General features: G+C 34.4%; 1 protein-coding gene across 2 annotated transcripts in view; it reads left to right on the forward strand.

Moving 5' to 3' along the window:
* Window positions 1-52: 52 nt before the first annotated feature.
* The window catches only part of LOC125233644 (UNC93-like protein MFSD11), a 52,705-nt gene continuing 34,551 nt past the window's right edge, over window positions 53-18,206 (forward strand). Inside the window, exon 1 of one of the 2 annotated variants that reach the window (XM_048139710.1) lies at window positions 53-396. In XM_048139710.1, the coding sequence (XP_047995667.1) occupies window positions 310-396 (87 nt within the window). In that variant the 5' untranslated portion in view covers window positions 53-309. The remainder of the gene's footprint in view (window positions 397-18,206) is intronic. The other variant, XM_048139712.1, reaches the window with a different exon arrangement.

The raw sequence follows: 18,206 nt of genomic DNA on the forward strand, positions 1-18,206 counted from the left end.
CATGTCATCTGCTCTGTAGAGCTGTCAGTTTTATCTCAGAGTGTATTTTTATTTACATGAAATGGATTACGATACGACACCGACCGACACAAGCGAAACTCTTTTGTAATGTAAGCAAGCATTGCATTCGTAGGAGTAGGGAGCGCGGAATGCACGTTGCTGAAACATCAAGAGCAATAACATAGTTGACGAGGAACGCATAACAGAGAAGGTGCGTCGCAGTGTTGCGTTGCGGTGAAACTATTTAAGTGGAAATAATCATAAATTCATTTTAATTTGGTACAAATACAGTCTTTTAACTCCGTCAAAATGGATCGGCGATTCGTAAACGTTATTTTGTTAGGTTTTGGCTTTATGTTTGTCTTTACTGCGTTCCAAACAATGGGGAATATAGAGGTAAGTTAATATTTTAATTAATTACTTTCACTTTTATATCACTTTACTCAAGAGTCTCAATTACTTATGCGATATATTTCATTAAAACTATTAATCTTAAATGTTTTTTGAGATATTTAATGAGTTTTCCTATTGTTTACCAATAGTATCTATTGAAACACTTGCATATTTGATGAATTTTAGATGGAGAATTAGACATGCTCATAACTTTTATGATATTGTGACATACTGAAATCCACTATAATTTGTTTTGGTAGGTAAATTTAGCTCACATATTATATTATGAGAAATACTTAGGTTTTCTAGATATATTTAGCAATATAGAAATATGAAACAATTTAGGGCTATCACCTGCAGTTTTAAACTCTTATTTCCATGTATAACATCCATAACAGGGAACATATTCTTTGTTTTTAAATTAAATAAAACTATGATGAATTTACAAGAAATCCTGACATTTTGAATACTTTACAGTGTTTCTGATGAATAAAGTCAGTATTACAACACACACTTTCCCATTTATAATATTTGTATGGATTCTTATTAGGTTTGAAACAAATTTTTAATAAGATCATTATAGCAAAGATGTTTTCCCTCTGAACCAATGTCTAGAGAAATATACATATACACATTCAAATCTGTATTCCCCAATGGGATAGGCAGAGTACATGAAACTGCTCAAGTTACAGTGCCACTAATTTCTCACACATAATTAAAGCCCTAAGTATACTGTTATATTTTCTAAGTAAAGAGTTACTTCACTGATCATAACATTACTGTTTTTGACGTGATAATGTCTAATAACTCGTTACTACGGGCTGCATGCACGAAAAAGATGACGTCATTGTCCCGTTCCTAAAGGCCACCAAGCAAGAGCAAGTGGTTTGTGTATGGACCATCTTTGTGTATGCTGCCAATAAAAAGATGGCTTCCAATATGAATGTGTTCTCATTTAATAAGTTAAATAAATAATAAGTATAATAACATAAAACATGATGGCAGCGGTGGGATAAGTGAAAATAGAAAAGGAGGCTTCCAATATGAACGTGTTCTCATTTCATAAGTTAAATAAAAAGAAAATTAATTATTTTAATTTATATGACTTTTTGAAAGAACATATACCGTCTGAACTCATCATAGATTTAGAATTATAAAACTAGATTGTGTAGTTAGGTCAAAAAGTGAGTCCACATGAGAGGTCATTGTTTGGGCTGGTGTCCCTCTCGCACTTACTGACAATGTCAACATTATTCAGTGAACGTCGTTTTTAATTATACAAATCTGATTTATTGGCATCAAAATAATTACATCGTTTTAATTATTTAGCTTAAAAAAACTCGCGACGTAAAGTAACAATAGAAAGTGGGAACGTGAGTTCCGAGAAAACGCGCCGCGCGCCACCCCTGATTAGGCCGCGAACTCGCGGCTGCCAGCATGTACTTTGTAGCGCGGCGATAGAATCGCGGAGTGATCCGCCCCTGTCTATACTACTGTAATGTTTGACGTTATCACGTCAAACTACCGTCCGTAAACGGACTTTACAGACAACCAATTTTTAGGGTTCCGTAGTCAACTAGGAACCCTTATAGTTTCGCCATGTCTGTCTGTCCGTCCGTCCGTCCGTCCGTCCGTCCGTCCGTCCGTCCGTCCGTCCGTCCGTCCGCGGATAATCTCAGTAACCGTAAGCACTATAAAGCTGAAATTTTGTACCAATATGTATATCAATCACGCCAACAAAGTGCAAAAATAAAAAATGGAAAAACATGTTTTATTAGGGTACCCCCCCTACATGTAAAGTGAGGGCTGATATTTTTTTTCATTCCAACCCCAACGTGTGATATATTGTTGGATAGGTATTTAAAAATGAATAAGGGTTTACTAAGATCGTTTTTTGATAATATTAATATTTTCGGAAATAATCGCTCCTAAAGGAAAAAAAAGTGCGTCCCCCCTCTAACTTTTGAACCATATGTTTAAAAAATATGAAAAAAATCACAAAAGTAGAACTCTATAAAGACTTTCTAGGAAAATTGTTTTGAACTTGATAGGTTCAGTAGTTTTTGAGAAAAATACGAAAAACTACGGAACCCTACACTGAGCGTGGCCCGACACGCTCTTGGCCGGTTTTTTTTTATCAAGCATTTATAAACATCTTCAAGTAATATTGCAATTTTTATTACTACCTCTCTGCAACATTTTGGACCAGTCTTCGAAAAGGTGGCAGGACATGTAGGTTCAAATCCTGCAGGAGCTGTAAATTTACCAATTTTCGCTAAAAAAATTCCTTATCTTTCATAAAATTATATTCCTAATAGTTACCTATCTGTTAAGTAATTAAACCTCCCAATTTTTGAGAATACTGTTAATAAAGTACTAAAAAAAACTATACAGTGTATTAGTGCGTTTTCACATTATTCGATCCCATATCGGATGTAGGACCGATATCCTGTACATTACAGGTGCGATCTTGGATTTTTTCCATCGATATCCTTCTCACATCCGATATCGGATCGGATAATTTGAAAACGGACTTAGTGTATTTTCGTATTTCGTATATTGTTTACTATACGTGTTGACCATAGTCCACATACCTAACAGGTCGACGCTAGTTTTTGCATGGTTCTTACACATATTATGTTAAAGAATATGTGAAAAGGACCGGATTCCGACGAATAGGCGCTTTACGTTACCGCCGACCTTGAAATGAACGCAGTGTCCTATAAATGTCAAATCAAACAGCACTCGTGAAAGGTTATTCTCGTTCATTGCAACACGGATTCGCATCCACGACTATATTATGTCTACAAAATATACCTTATGCTGTATACGCTTTGTGCACAGTTATCAAACAAACGGACGTGTTTCATAATAGATAAAAGTTGTGCTACAAACAACATACCTACTTACATAGTCTACATACCCATTGATGGTTGTACCATACGGGATGGTAATAGCATATTATGCTAAATGTATTAGAGATCACAACTGGATTAGATTAGCCCAGGACCGGGAGAAGTGGCGTACTAGAAGAGAGGCCTATGCTCAGCAGTGGGCGATAAAAGGCTGATATGATGATGATGATGATTTCATCATACATTACATAATACATTTGTATTGCATACCAGTGGCTCTGCGATCAGTAGACATCGCGAACTTCCATGGTTATGGTATTCAAAAAACGAAATCGACAAAAAAATACGAGAATAGATAGACTGAGAAATCAACAGCCACATGAGCCACATCCGTACGAAACGGCCTAGAAGAAACAACAATCGTTGACGCTAGACGCCGATCGAAAAGCAGTCTGGCTCTGTTGCTTCAATACGGAAGAGCGATAGAGATAGCGTACCCTGGAGACAGGGTTGGGCAAAATACTGGCCAATAGTATTTCAAATACAAAATACTAATTACATTTGGAAATGTATTTCAAATATAAAATACTAAATACTTTGGTGACGGGTATTTCAAATACAAAATACAAAATATAGTCTTTAAAAAAATGTATTTCAAATACCAAATACAAAATATAGCGATATAAAATACAAAATACTTTTGATCACACCAACTGGTAAAGGTTTACGGATGAGAAAGTTGTACGATTTTGCAGTTCAAAAGTAAATTCATATATATAAATATTAACTTGATATCTTTTTTTTAGAATACTTACTGTTTATTAAACTTGATATCCCGATATCCAGCATGTCATATCCTAAGTTAGATGGTATTCATGTTATGATTTGATATTACGTTTAATAAAAAATATTTCATTTATTAGGTAAATTCTACCAGCAAGCTTAAGACATCAAGTTCAAATTTCTATGAAATTGCAATGTTGCTATATGTTTTCGAAGAACAAAGAGAGTCTTTAAGAGTTGTTGTAGTGAAAAAAAAACATTCAAACTCTATGGAAAAACAATATCAACGCGCCAAGATAACAAGGTCTACTTATGAAATTAAAGGACAATACTTATAGGTAGGCATGCGCAGAATTTAACAATAAACTTAAACGTTTCTTTCAATGTCACCCTTCTATTTAATCAGTGTATTTACTGATAAAATGAAAAATAATGTTCATACTTCTTATATGAATATCAATATACTTTATTTTATAAGCTTAATTTTAACACGTTGCAAGACTAGATTTAGCAATGACCTGTTATTGGGCATTTTCAAAAATTGGGACCCAAAATTAGTGAAAAATGTTAACAAAAATTAACTCGATGTCAGTTTTGTGACGACAATTTTATTAAGCTTGAAATTTCAAAAAAAATATTACTTTTCTGTTAATTACATAAACTATTAAGCAATTTCAAATACAAAATACTAAATACATGTGTCTAGGTATTTGAAATATCAAATACAAAATACTTAACCAAGCAGTATTTGAAATACAAATACAAAATACGTATTTGTATTTTAAACGAGTATTTCAAATACATGTATTTGAAATACTGCCCAACCCTGCCTGGAGAGAACACAGATGTAAACTTCGTTGTCTGTCTCTATTGTACGAATATACCATTCCTAGAAGATGTAGAGGCAGAATAGTTATTTGTTATACAAGGGGGCAAAGTTGTATTTTAACGCCGAGTGTGGAACTGAAAAACGAGCAACTCGCTTCGCTCGTGGTTCAACTATAGAATCCTGAACTTGCGAGTTTTTTAACACACGAAAAGTAAAATACATTTGCACCCGAGTGTAACACAAAACTTTTCCCCTCACTATAGCGAGGAAACTACAACGCAAAAAATGCGTTTATCACTGCTACCAGTACTTCCACAGGTGGTAATAGTTATTTGTTATACAAGGGGGCAAAGTTGTATTTTAACGCCGAGTGTGGAATTGAAAAAAGAGCAAGTAAAAGGATTCTATAGTTGAACCACGAGCGACGCGAGTGGTTCGAGAATAGAATCCTGAACTTGCGAGTTTTTGAACACACGAGAAGTAAAATACATTTGCACCCGAGTGTAACACAAAACTTTTCCCCTCACTATAGCGAGGAAACTACAACGCAAAAAATGCGTTTATCACTGCTTCCAGTAGCTCCACAGGTGGTAAATCATCTTAATTACATACTAGATTCACCTGCTTTTATCAATTTTAAAGCAGTTAATTTGACTTTATTCAAGGTCAAATTACTTTACCCACTAGTGGATAAAATGCGTTAATACCCGCTGGTATTAAAGAACAAAACACGTGTTTCCGAGCTAGTGAGGGGAAAATCATCTTTATTACTAGATTCACCTACCTTTATCAATTTAAAAGCAGTTAATTTGACTTTATACAAGGTCAAATTACTTTACCCACTAGTGGATAAAATGCGTTTTTACCCGCTGGTATTAAAGGACAAAACACGGGTTTCCGAGCTAGTGAGAGGAAAAATAAATTTTGATTATCGGGGTACCCTCCGAAACGGAGACGATTAATGCTCGTTCGGTTAATTACCCAGAATTCCCCGGAATATGTAGATCCCAGCTATTTCCTCTTAATCCATACAGATGTAGTGCGAAAAGAATTGCCTTAGTATTGTTACGGAAACGTACGAACGTGTCATGCTATTTCAGTCAGTCTCAGTACAAGATGTACTGACATTGACTGAAAGTAACTAGCATGACAAATACAAACGTTTCCGGAAAAACACGAAGGAAACCCTTCTCACACTACATCTGTAGACAACTAAAGAGAGGAATACTTAGGTACTGATTACCTTCCATTTTTATAAAATACTATTTTATGTGAACTATTTACGGCCACGTTAAGCCAGGGGTGGCTCACTCCGCGACTCTATCACCGCGCTACAAGTACTCAGGGGTGGCGGGCGTTCTCACGGAATGAACGTTCGCACTTTCTATTGTTACTTTACGTCGCGAGGTTTTTGCAAGCGATGTCCGCGTGTGGAATGCTAATAATATTTAGTTAAATTGACATATTGAATAAAATAAATACCATAGGACATTCTTACACAGATCTACTACTGATTAAGTCCCACGAAAAAGTTCAGGCTTGTGATGTTGGAACTTGAACAAAAATATACAGGGTGCCCGGTAATTAACGGACAACCTTTTAACCACCAAGAGGGCACCTTATGCTGGTCCAGAAAATCGACTTTAAGGTTCAGTAAAAGTCGCCTGGTTTTCGAGATTTTCACACTTTTAAAAATTTTAATACTAAATTTTAAAATGTGTGAAAATCTCGAAAACCAGGCGACTTTTACTAAACCTTAATGTCGATTTTCAGGACCAGTATAAGGTGCCCTCTTGGTGGTTAAAAGGTTGTCCATTAATTACCGGGCACCCGGTATAAATACAGTATACATAGAAAGTACCCAAGACTTAAATATAATATGTAATTATAATATGTAATGTATGTATAACATTTTATGTTAGTATTCATTCGTTTGAATCCATTGGTAACCCTATCGCCGGGCGCCGCGCACGTGCGGCTCGTTTCTTTGTAAGGATTTTGTAGGTATTTAAAAAGGCGGCATTTCGTGAACATCAAAGCAGTGGGCCTTCTGTACTTGTACTATTATACATATATTCTGTGGTTAAGCGGGTACCACGTTAAGTATGTAGGTACCTATAAGTAGATCCAAATACTTATCCTTTTGGTCAAAAGTCAATGACAATATTATTCGAAAAACTTGCTAACTTTATACCGCTAGCGATAGATACTTAAATTCCATTTTTTTTATACTACGTCGGTGGCAAACAAGCAAACGGTCCGCCTGATGGAAAGCGGTCACCGTAACCTATGGACACCTGCAACTCAAGGAGTGTCACATGCACGTTGCAAACCCATTAAAAACTCTTTTGTCCTGGTTATCACATAAAGAAGGGAACTTTCATTCAGACCAGTCCAAAATACAGTGAATAAGGTGTAAGGTGTTAGATTTTAATACTAACAGTTAGAAGTGTTAGACCGATGTAACAAGTGGCCACACGGCGCGTTTCCCGCAACATTAGTATGCGTAGCGCATCGTTATGACCAAGTCTATTTACTACTCGTATATCCGCTTTTCTGCTCGCTTCCTTCCCTACCGAAAAACTAGTCTTATGACATGTTGTATTGTTTACTATTGCGACAGTTGCGGTTGCGACACTATAAGTTGGTTGCGGAAAATCGTAAAAAAACATTAATTTTGATTACTTTGGGGTCATGACATTAGAGACATTAGAGTTCGTAATTTGTATACATTTATCCCTAAATAGCTTTGTTTACGCTTAAGGGGTAGTTTGGTTTTATTCCATTCGTAAAAAGAAACTGTAACATAAGCATATTTTTTTGATAGCAATCGTTTGGTCATTGAGCGCATTGTATTTAAATTTATTCATTATTATTAAGGCTTTTCCCTCTTCCGCATAGGTAGAACGTAATAGTATTGAATATTACTTATAGTGCGTAAGTTGTTACCATCTATTCAATCTGACATTCTATGTAATCGTTTATTCATTTCTCTTTTGTATCGATATTTATTGAGTATTTGATTGTGTTATCACAACACTTTTCATTTTTAGGGTTCCGTACCAAAAAGGTACAACAGGAACCCTTATGGTGCGACTCTGTCCGTCTGTCTGTCCGTCTGTCACATTCCTAAATATCTCGAGAACTACTAATGCTATCAACTTGAAATTTGGAATAGTTGTGAACATTGTAAACCTCTACAAATAGAAAGTATAATTTTTTTAAATATATTAATTTTAATTGTAGAAAATGGCCAAAATGAAAGGGGGGCAAACTGTAAATTTCAAGTTACTAGGTCAAGTGGGGTATCGTTGGAAAGAGCTCAAATTGAACGTAAATAAGCTATTTTTTATAGTTTTTTTGTTGTGGAAAAAAAAAGAATTTTGAAGGAAAATGTAAAAAAAATACCGTTCCCCCCCCTTATCTCCGAAGTTTACCAACGAAAAATTATGAAAATTTTAGTAAACATTGGTTTTATGCTATATATTACAGGAAAAATATAATCGTGTTTGTATTTTGAATATTTTTTTTTAATTCACAAAAAACTTCAGATTTTTACTTTCAATTTACCCACCCTTGCGGATGTATATCGTACTTCAAATTAATACGAGATGTTACGTAAACCATCTTCTGTCCAATAAAGTAAAAACTGTTTAAATCGGTTAACATTATAAAGAATTATCCCTGAAAAATCAGGTCGCGCAAATTAGTTCGCAAATTGACCGGGAGATGGCGCTATACACTATAATACTCATTAGTGCATATACTTTTGTCTTCTAGTCAAGTCATTAGAGTTATATGAAAATATGAGATTATTTTTACTAGGTAGTTGAAAGAAAGTTTGTACGGAACCCTCGGTGGGCGAGTCCGACTCGCACTTGGCCGGTTTTTTTTATTTATGAAAGAAATGTCCTCGCTCTTATCGTCAACTCAGTCGTCGTATAAAATGAGGTATTTGAACACGTTCAGTGTTATGTTATTATAAAACAAATTTGATTTGGTTAATGAGTAAGAAGTATTTTGCTTGGTAGTTGCTTTTGAAATATTTTTTCCAATAAAAAACATTAAAATAATGTACCCTTCTTATCATTGATATATCAAATTCGGCACGTGGCTTGTCACAAAAAAAATAAACATTGTTGAAACTCATTGATACTGTTATAAAAAAAAACTACTTTTTCTCAAACATGCAATGAAATATTGTCTTTACGTTCCTTAAAATGGGCTGGGAAGTATCGCTTTTTGGGCGCAACAACTCGAGAGGACTGTAAAGGGATTTCATATTATTTTTCAGGCCTAGGCCTGCAAAGTAACTTTTTTTTATAAAATATTGTCCTTTAGAGCATTTTTTTTTATTTCATTGTATGTTTGAGAAAAGCACTATACATGCCTCGGCGTGAAAACGGATTCCCGGCCTCGTATCCCTATCCGGCCTCGCTCGCACGCTCGCTCGGCCGTATATACCCACTTGGCCGGAAATCCTCATTTTCCCGGCCTCTGATGTAATGTACTATTACCACTTACCAGAGAATGCGTTTTTATTCTCAACTAGCTTTTGCCCGCGGCTTCACCTGCGTTAGAAAGAGACAAAAAATAGCCTTTGGCACTCTCCATCCCTTCAAATGTCTTCACTTAAAAAATCACGTCAATTCGTCGCTCCGTTTGGCCGTGAAAGACGGACAAACAAACAGACACACACACTTTCCCAGTTATAATATTAGTATGGATTGTCATTTGTCAGACAGAAAGTTACCTATAGCAATAATGCTCATTGCTCACACCATAAAATGTTTCGTCATTTTTTCACATCCCACTTGAAGAGAAACTAAACTTATTGCTTATTGCAAAGAAAGCGGATAAACCATAAGATGTAAATAATACCCGAACATATCGCTTACAATTTACATATATTTCTCATGTGATAGCAATATCACCCTCACAAAACTCATAAAAACACGATTCATGTTTGTTTCGAAATCTCAAGACTTCTTGCACTTTACGAGTATGTACTTTTGTTTGCATGTTTTTACATTATCTGCAATTTATTTATTGTTACTTTATTGGTTACCTACATTATCAAGTTTATTGACATGGCCGTAACTTATTGTTATGTAATGTGCAATGAGATCATCGACTGAGATTTTTGATGGTCGCACGCAGATGCTTGGGCAACGATAATTTTTTGTACGCATATGCTCGGATGATTGCTTACTATTACGCGATCGAAGGTGTTTATTATGATTGTTGTATAATCTTTGTAAGGTTTTACAGGTCATCCCCTAGACTTGAGTAATAGTTTTCAATACAGATTCGTTTTTATTTTATTTCTTCCTCATTTATTTCGACTTAGTTCTAGTTAGCAGTTCTTAACAGCCGCATGTTGGTTTTATTTTATTTTATTTGGATTAAATTATTGTAGAAAAAGATTTCATAATTCATCAAATTATCAAAAATATCGTAACGTTATATAAAAAAAAATATTTGATTTTTTTTTTTGGATATGAATAATAAACTTAAGATCAAGCTGTGGTGACAGTTGTGTACCTAGGGGTAGGGGTCAACAAACTTTTCGGAACACAAGTTACGTATTAGCCAGGTTCTAAGCAAGGCCAAACATGGTCCTCAATATTTAATTAGTCACTTTAGTCAGTTTATAATAAATAAATACCTATTCTACTTATATTTTTGAGAGATATGGGTTGATTTGATTGATTCGAAAGATTTAAGAGTCGAGTCTTGAGAGAGGTCAGAATGGCAATTATGGTCGCGAGATAAAGGTTAGGTTAGAACATCTATCGCACTACTATATGTAAGTGCGATAGGGACGGCGTGATCTTTTATCATTTATCGCGCGACCATGCTTGCCTGCCAGGAGGTGGTCTCGATACCGTGAACGTCACGGAAATGTCATTGTCATTATATGGAGAAAGTGAACAGCGCTCCTAAACGGTGTCTTCTCAGAAAAAAATTAAATATTTCTGAGTCCTTTACTGTCGAGTACTAAGGTATTCTACGTTAAAAACTCATAACTGAAGTCACAGTCCCATCCTCAGACTATTTGCAGTTTATTGTCGTTTCTTACATAATGAAGCGGTAATTAATGTAATGTTGCATTGTCTCATTGAACATATATAATGATAGTAAGAAATAAGAATAGTTTCCATTATAGGTAAATGCTTCCTAGTATCTATACTAATATTATAAATGGGAAAGTATGTGTGTCTGTTTGTTGTTTGTCCGTCTTTCACGGCAAAACTGAGCTACCGATTGAAGTGATTTTTAGGTGGAGATAGTTGAAGGGATGGAGAGTGACATAGGCTACTTTTTGTCTCTTTCTAACGCGAGCGAAGCCGCGGGCAAAAGCTAGTTACATATGCATCAAGTATGAACGATTACTGCTTAGTATTTATGAATCTACAATTCTACATAGTATGTTTTGCTTTTTAATTCTTCCGGATCATACAGAGTTTCATTTTGGAATTCGGTGTTTTGACATAGGTACTATTTGAAAAGTGCTAAATATTGTTGACTTTCGTCATATTGTAGTGACATTTTATTGTAAGTGCGAATATCAAGTTGTTTCATGCAGTAGAAAACTTGTTAAGACGCTACGGGAGCGAAAATGCTAAAATGGAAAGGAGTCCCCCTTTCAATTTCGGAATATCAGTTAAATATACTAGTGTTATTAACTAGATTTATCGAAAAAAAAAAATGTCCATTAAGAACAACTCAGTTAAAAGATATTGCGAAAAAATCTTTAAAATCGAGGTTCCTCCTTCAAAACTTATTTAAACGGAACGAAATTTGAGAATCTGAATAACAATGAAATAATATGTGTCGGACCGTTTAGATTTTTTGGCTGATTGTTACCGATCTTGAGTATCACACCTTTTTTGAGCCATATTGAAAAAGGCCGATTTTAGAATTTTTGATTGACTCTAATAGCGTCTCTAAAAATTAAAAATCAAAACGGTCCGACACAGATAAAAATAATAATAATCTGTGTTGAAAAAATCATTGCTCTATCTTCAAAAACCAGGGAGGAAATGGTCGAGAGCGTTTGTATGGAGAATTGACCCCTCCTGTATCGTCTTAATACGGTAGAAAACTTGTTAATGCATAGTCTAGTTGCGCAAGCACTTGGTTACGGCAGCGTCCAACACTGGCATATTACAGAGTGGTTTATGAAACTTGTACTTATCTTGTATTTAGAGTATAACTAAATATGTAATACACGGTCTACATGCTAGACTAGTGGGTGAATAACGCACCGCAGCTAGACGTGAACACAAACGAAATAGTACATTACGATATAAGTGCGTAAAAAAGGAAGTTCGAATTCGGTCGTGTTTTAAATCGACACGAGTTACGAATTTCCTTTTCGCACGTGTATGTATCGTACAACGTTTTTTAGTACAGATAGTGTACTGTATAGGTGTCTCGAGTACATATGGCAGTCGTTGTCCGAGTGCGATGGAGCACGGACGTGCGGTGTGTATTGGCGAGCCAACCCGATGTATATAGTGTAATAGCGTGACATTACAAGTGGCGACGAGGATAAAAGCAAGTACTTACCACGTGAATCTAGTATTCGGAAAAGATGGGATAGAAACATAAGTAACATAACCTATAAAATCGAGTAACGATGCGCCATGATGCACCGTTATCTTTTTGTAAACAGGTTTGGTTACCTGCCGTTTTAAATTACTGGCATTCTTAGTAGTTTCGGAACGTAATGAAGCTAAATGAAAGTGTTCATTAAATACTACAAAGCGAAATGATTATAACGGCAGTTTTTCAAGAATTAAGTCAAAACCAAATAAAAATAAATGAAATGTTATTTCTTTCAACCGTGCGAATATAAACCTTAAGCAGGTAACCGAACGATGCAATTAATAAAATGTTTGAGGCAATTGACAACATACGGCCAGCCTTCCTAGATTGTCATGCCTATACAGGTGTCGGTGTGTGGCTCCTACCTACCTAGTAAACGGTTTGGTTACCTACCTAGATTGCCAAATGTTTTTAGGTACCAAAATGTTATTTGAGTTTATGTGTAGTGGGTTTATAAAATTGATTTATTATTTACATAAATCACAGCCCGGAATCATTACAATAATTTCCGTCCAACCAAAAGAAATGATATTTATTTTTAATTAGTGAAGTTACCATCTACCTGTTGGTTGGTTTAATACACAAAATTATGTGATGTTGCTAAATTTATGAATGGTTAAGCTATTTACCTAAATAAGGCATTTACTTGAATGATAAAATGTTGTACAACCATCACACTTAAATGTCCTATGGTAGCATTAGTCGATGTTTGAGAGTAAGGTGAAAACCAAAACAAACTAGATAAATACTTACCTAAGTATACTTCCTTACAGGGGTGAATTTACGTAAAAGTAACGTAAGTCACGACTTCATTAAGTGGTTATTTGAACTACAGCTGCAAATGAAAGGATCTATGCATATGTCGGGAAAGTAACACTTATTTAGAGATAGATTATCACTTGAACGTGAATCTTTTGAATTGATTGAACATGCCATAAAATCGTGACTAATACTCTTGTCGCGGATTGACTTACGTAAACATTCCTAACGCCGATTTCGAGCAGTTTTATCTGAGTATTTAATTACTTAAAAACCAGAAAACTAGATGGGTTCACATTAAGTGCTAAATATACCTACTTATAATAAATAAAGAAATATACACCCTGTTGTTATTGGATTACGTTAACTTAAAAAAAAAAGAGGCATTAAACGGATATGCAACTCTGTACATTCAATTGTATCGAACATTTAATTGGCACCTAAGTACTATGAAATTTTATGCCATTTGTGGCTGAAAATAAGGCATTAAATTGCGAATTTGGAAACAGCACATGGAGGTGCACTCTGTACATTCAATTGTATTGTTTAGTATCGACCATTTAAATGGCATCTAAATACTATGAAACTTTATGCCATTTGTGGCTGAAAATAAGGCATTAAATTGCGAATTTGGAAACAGCAGATTACAGAATCTGGACATTTAATTGTCATGTGTGTGAATTGGATAACAGAAATTCTGGTTATTAAGCTAGTTAATACAGCAGATTACCGAATCTGGACATTAAATTGTCATGGAAAAAAAAAACCTACTGGTAACAGAATAACAATGACCTGACCTGTACAGTGTGCACGGCTCATTCAAAGCAGATAAAATGTATCTGGTCATTAATTTGACATGACTTTAGCCTTACGAGGATAAATATAGATATATGTGGAACCAGCAGATTACTGAATCTGGACATTTAATTGTCATGTAAAATAAATGAAAAAAAAAACATACTTACCTTGGTTAAGGCAGATATATTATATTTATCTGGTCATTAAATTGTTGTAAACATAGTTAAACAGCAATTAAAAAAAAAAAAAAAAAAAAAAAAAAAAAAAAAAAAAAAAAAAAAACTGAACATTGAATTGTTGCAAATATGAGCTTAATGATAATAACCTAAACACGAAGTAAATTACGGTTATACTGGTTGAACGTGCGCTTAAATGACGCTTAGATCAGATGACAAATGCTATCTGAGCCTTCAATTGTCATAATAGTAGATTGACGTCGGTCAATAAATATCATTAAATTGAAACCGAAATAAATTACACATATGAAAGAAAAAAATACCAAGGCATCCAGTGCCTGAGAGTCTGAGACAACTACCCCAGTAAAACACTCAAGTACAATGACTGAGTACTTTGAGATAGCATAAGTTGAAATATTTTCAATATAATATATTTTGACTTGTGTTAGTTAGAATCATTAAATTGATTGGGTACAGGTTGCCCCAAGAAAGTCCAGTATGGCTTCTTAATTGTCGTTGGAGGCATTTGACAGCGAAGGTGATCCTACATCAGTAGGAGTTCGGTGGGAGCGCTGGAAAAGAGCACTCTTTATATACCTAGATGCCGCTAACGTCAATCAGAGTGAAAAGAGTGAAAAAAATAAATAAATAAAGACAGTTCATTGGTTTGACATTGCATTGTATATAAAAAAAAAACACGTAGTGGTGCAGCTGAATTGAATAAAATTAAGCGAACGCTTGATACATTTCAACAACGCGGAAAAAAAAGAAGTTGCTAACTCTGCTTACCGTCAACAAGGCTTTGTCAGTATGGGTGACCTCAAGAGAAAGACATGCCTATTTAAGTTGATCTATGATAGATTTTCAAAGACAATCTACGTCAGTTGAAAATCATTACAAAAATATATTGGTACTGAAGGTACTCGTTATCAGTTAGGGTAATAGGTACATACTACAGAGATTCATGTAGGTGAATCTCATACAAGTCAGGTGTCCAGTTAAAACAAATAAACTAATGGATCTGTGAGCCTCTATTGAACTAATATAGAAAAAAAAATAAGAAATAAAAATGCTGAACTTGTTTGCGTAATTTCACGGGAGGATATTGAAATGTGGTCTCTCTTTCGTGAATACATGTATATTAAATTTGTATAAGATTTTCCAAGCGAACTAGTAACCTAAGTTTGTAAATTTATAAAATGAATCTCACTAGTGACCTTATTTCGTCTGGTCAAGAAAATGAACAAAAGGACAACAATCAGCGGCTGAATCAGCTTTGTCTGTAGTGATTGTAAAATGTTAAATAATAACAGATTTCAATGCTTCACGTCAATTATCTAGGTACCTAACTACTTACAATTGCACATTATTTAGAAGTTAGAGAACATGATTCTATTCTATATATAAATGGATTGATAGACGGATGTGAAGTTAAGGGTACAACTGAGAGAAATTTGCCTTGTGAATCTAACAAACTCGTCTTGTTGCGTGTTTATCTGTTTGAAACAATAGTATTTTAGTAAAGGGAATAAATCACAATATTGATGATACAAGTCGTATTTGTACGAACCAAACAACAAGGTCAAACTTGTTAAAATATATTTTATTAAATCAGCCAAACATATATTTAAATCAATATGTGACATGTGCTTTTACAAAATCGACTTGTTGGTTTAAATAAAAGATTGGTTCAAAAAAAAAAAAAAAAAAAACAATAATAATATTTCCTCCCACGAACGCTCCGGCTGTGGAATGAGCTATGTCAAGGTATTCCCCGATGAACTACAGTATGGGGTTCTAAAAAAAAAAAAGGAGTATACAAGTTTCTAATGGGTCGACGACGCGCATGTGACACCCCTTGAGTTGCAGGCGTCTATAGGTTACGGTGACCGCTTTCAATTAGGAGGCCCTATAACTGTTTGCCACCGACGTGGTATAAAAAAAAATGTAGAAGGAAGTGTAACTACACTTAACAACATCAAACTTGTAGTTGGAATGAAAGAACACGTAGGCGCAATTAAAAAAAAAAAAATAGAAATGTTGAACGAACATTAAATCTAGTTGTTTTTCTCTCCGTGTGACACATAAATAAACGCTGAGTCTGTCAAGATATAACATCTCCTGAAGGAATTTAAAGACACAGCTGCAAAAACAAATTCAAATCGTGGTACCTGGGGAGAAACACTGTGCTTACCTACTACGAGGTAGTTACCTCGTAGTTCGGTGAGCTGTATAAGTATTCTGTTACTCCTGTTACTCCGGTCAATTTCAGTATGACTTGATGCCTTGTAAATGGGCATGCTGATTTGTTCGGTTAACAGCGCAAAGAAAGTAAATGAAGGAGATAATATTTGGGTAATAATTTAGATAATATTTTATCAAAGGAATGGAATGCACTCCCACCATAGATGTTCCCAGAAAAATACGACCTCGGTCTCTTTAAGATAAAAGTGAATATGCTAAGTATTACTGAATCGGTGAGCTCCATCTTCGACTATATCTTCACCTTCCATCGGGTGTGACTATGGTCAATCGCCAATTAGCCAAAAAAAAAAAAGGTGTTTTGTAATTTCTTTAATAATCATATTATAAAATAGCCTAGCCTAAGAGTTAAGATCTTAAGATAGATAAAGAGATAATAATAATAAAAAAAAGATGTTGATAAAATACTTTAAAAGAAAAGTGTTATCTAAAATATATACATACTGTGTAGATATAAATCGGATGTTAGTATAATTGGGTCAATTGGGTAAGCACTTCTTAAATAGTATATGAACAGCTATCTATTTTAGAAAATTAATCGTTGATTACTTTGTGTGGTACAAAGTATCTACGAGAAAGAAAGCTGATCATGATGAAACAAAATCAATAAAACGATAAAGTGGATACGTGACCCTGAATAGGATTTTAATGCATATTCTATATAGTATCTCTATGTATTACAATGCAATGAATCACGAGCCCTTTCGATCCAGATACATTAGGTTCTATAACTAAATACTTATATGTACTATTTACTAGTTACTAGCAATGATAGGTGCATATAATGAAGTATAGGGCCGATACAATCAGTTATCAATGTTATCATCAATAATTACCTAATATACATTAGACGCCTGACAAGCGACCTATTAAAAATAATAATAATAATAATGTAAATCATGAAAAGGTATGAAATTAGTGAAATATTATTGTACGAGCCGTACACCTTAGATGATATGATTCTTGATGGTTGATGGTAGTCTTGATAGAAACACAGATTTTTGATACACTTATAAATTTATTGATAACCAAGGTATACTGAGTACTAGCTAGGAGCACGTATAAACATAAACTAATGCATAAATCGATGTATAGCGTAATCGCAAATACAGCGATCAATCAATCAATCAATCATTATTTATTTGCAATAAAACATAACTAAATGCATGCAAATGCAATCAAGCAATGCAAAGCAATTCTAATCAAGTCATAATTATATTAATTTTAATGCTGACGCGAGAAATGTGCGATGCTTGCATTGTACAATTATATTGTATGCTATTGAAGAAAGAAAAAAAAAATCATATATGTATATAAAAAAAAAATGTACTAATCTAGTTTTCAAAACAGTCTGAATTGAAAAAGGTAACAGATTTAAAGAAGAAGGGGTGAGACTGACATCTAGGAATTGTAGTTAATAAAACACACAAGTATGTTTGAGTATACACTGCAGGTGGTGGTGCAGCGTCCGCTCTGAGTCAACCCTCAGACCGGAATGTCCTAAACATATGACTAAAGATAGAAAATTAATCCCTAATTATAACTACTTCACATACAGTACTAAGTGGTAAAGACGGAGATGATCAAGTTAGGAATGACGAAAGTGGGCAGACAATTAGAAGAAACGTAGTTCATTAAAAAGAAAAAAAAAAAGATACACGGCACAGCATGGCAAGTATTTGAATTAAAACTAAATTGACCTATTATTTAAATATTTATAAAAAAAAAAAAATTAAA

The sequence above is a fragment of the Leguminivora glycinivorella genome, chromosome 14 (assembly GCF_023078275.1).
Source record: "Leguminivora glycinivorella isolate SPB_JAAS2020 chromosome 14, LegGlyc_1.1, whole genome shotgun sequence".
NCBI classification, from domain to species: Eukaryota; Metazoa; Arthropoda; class Insecta; order Lepidoptera; family Tortricidae; genus Leguminivora; species Leguminivora glycinivorella.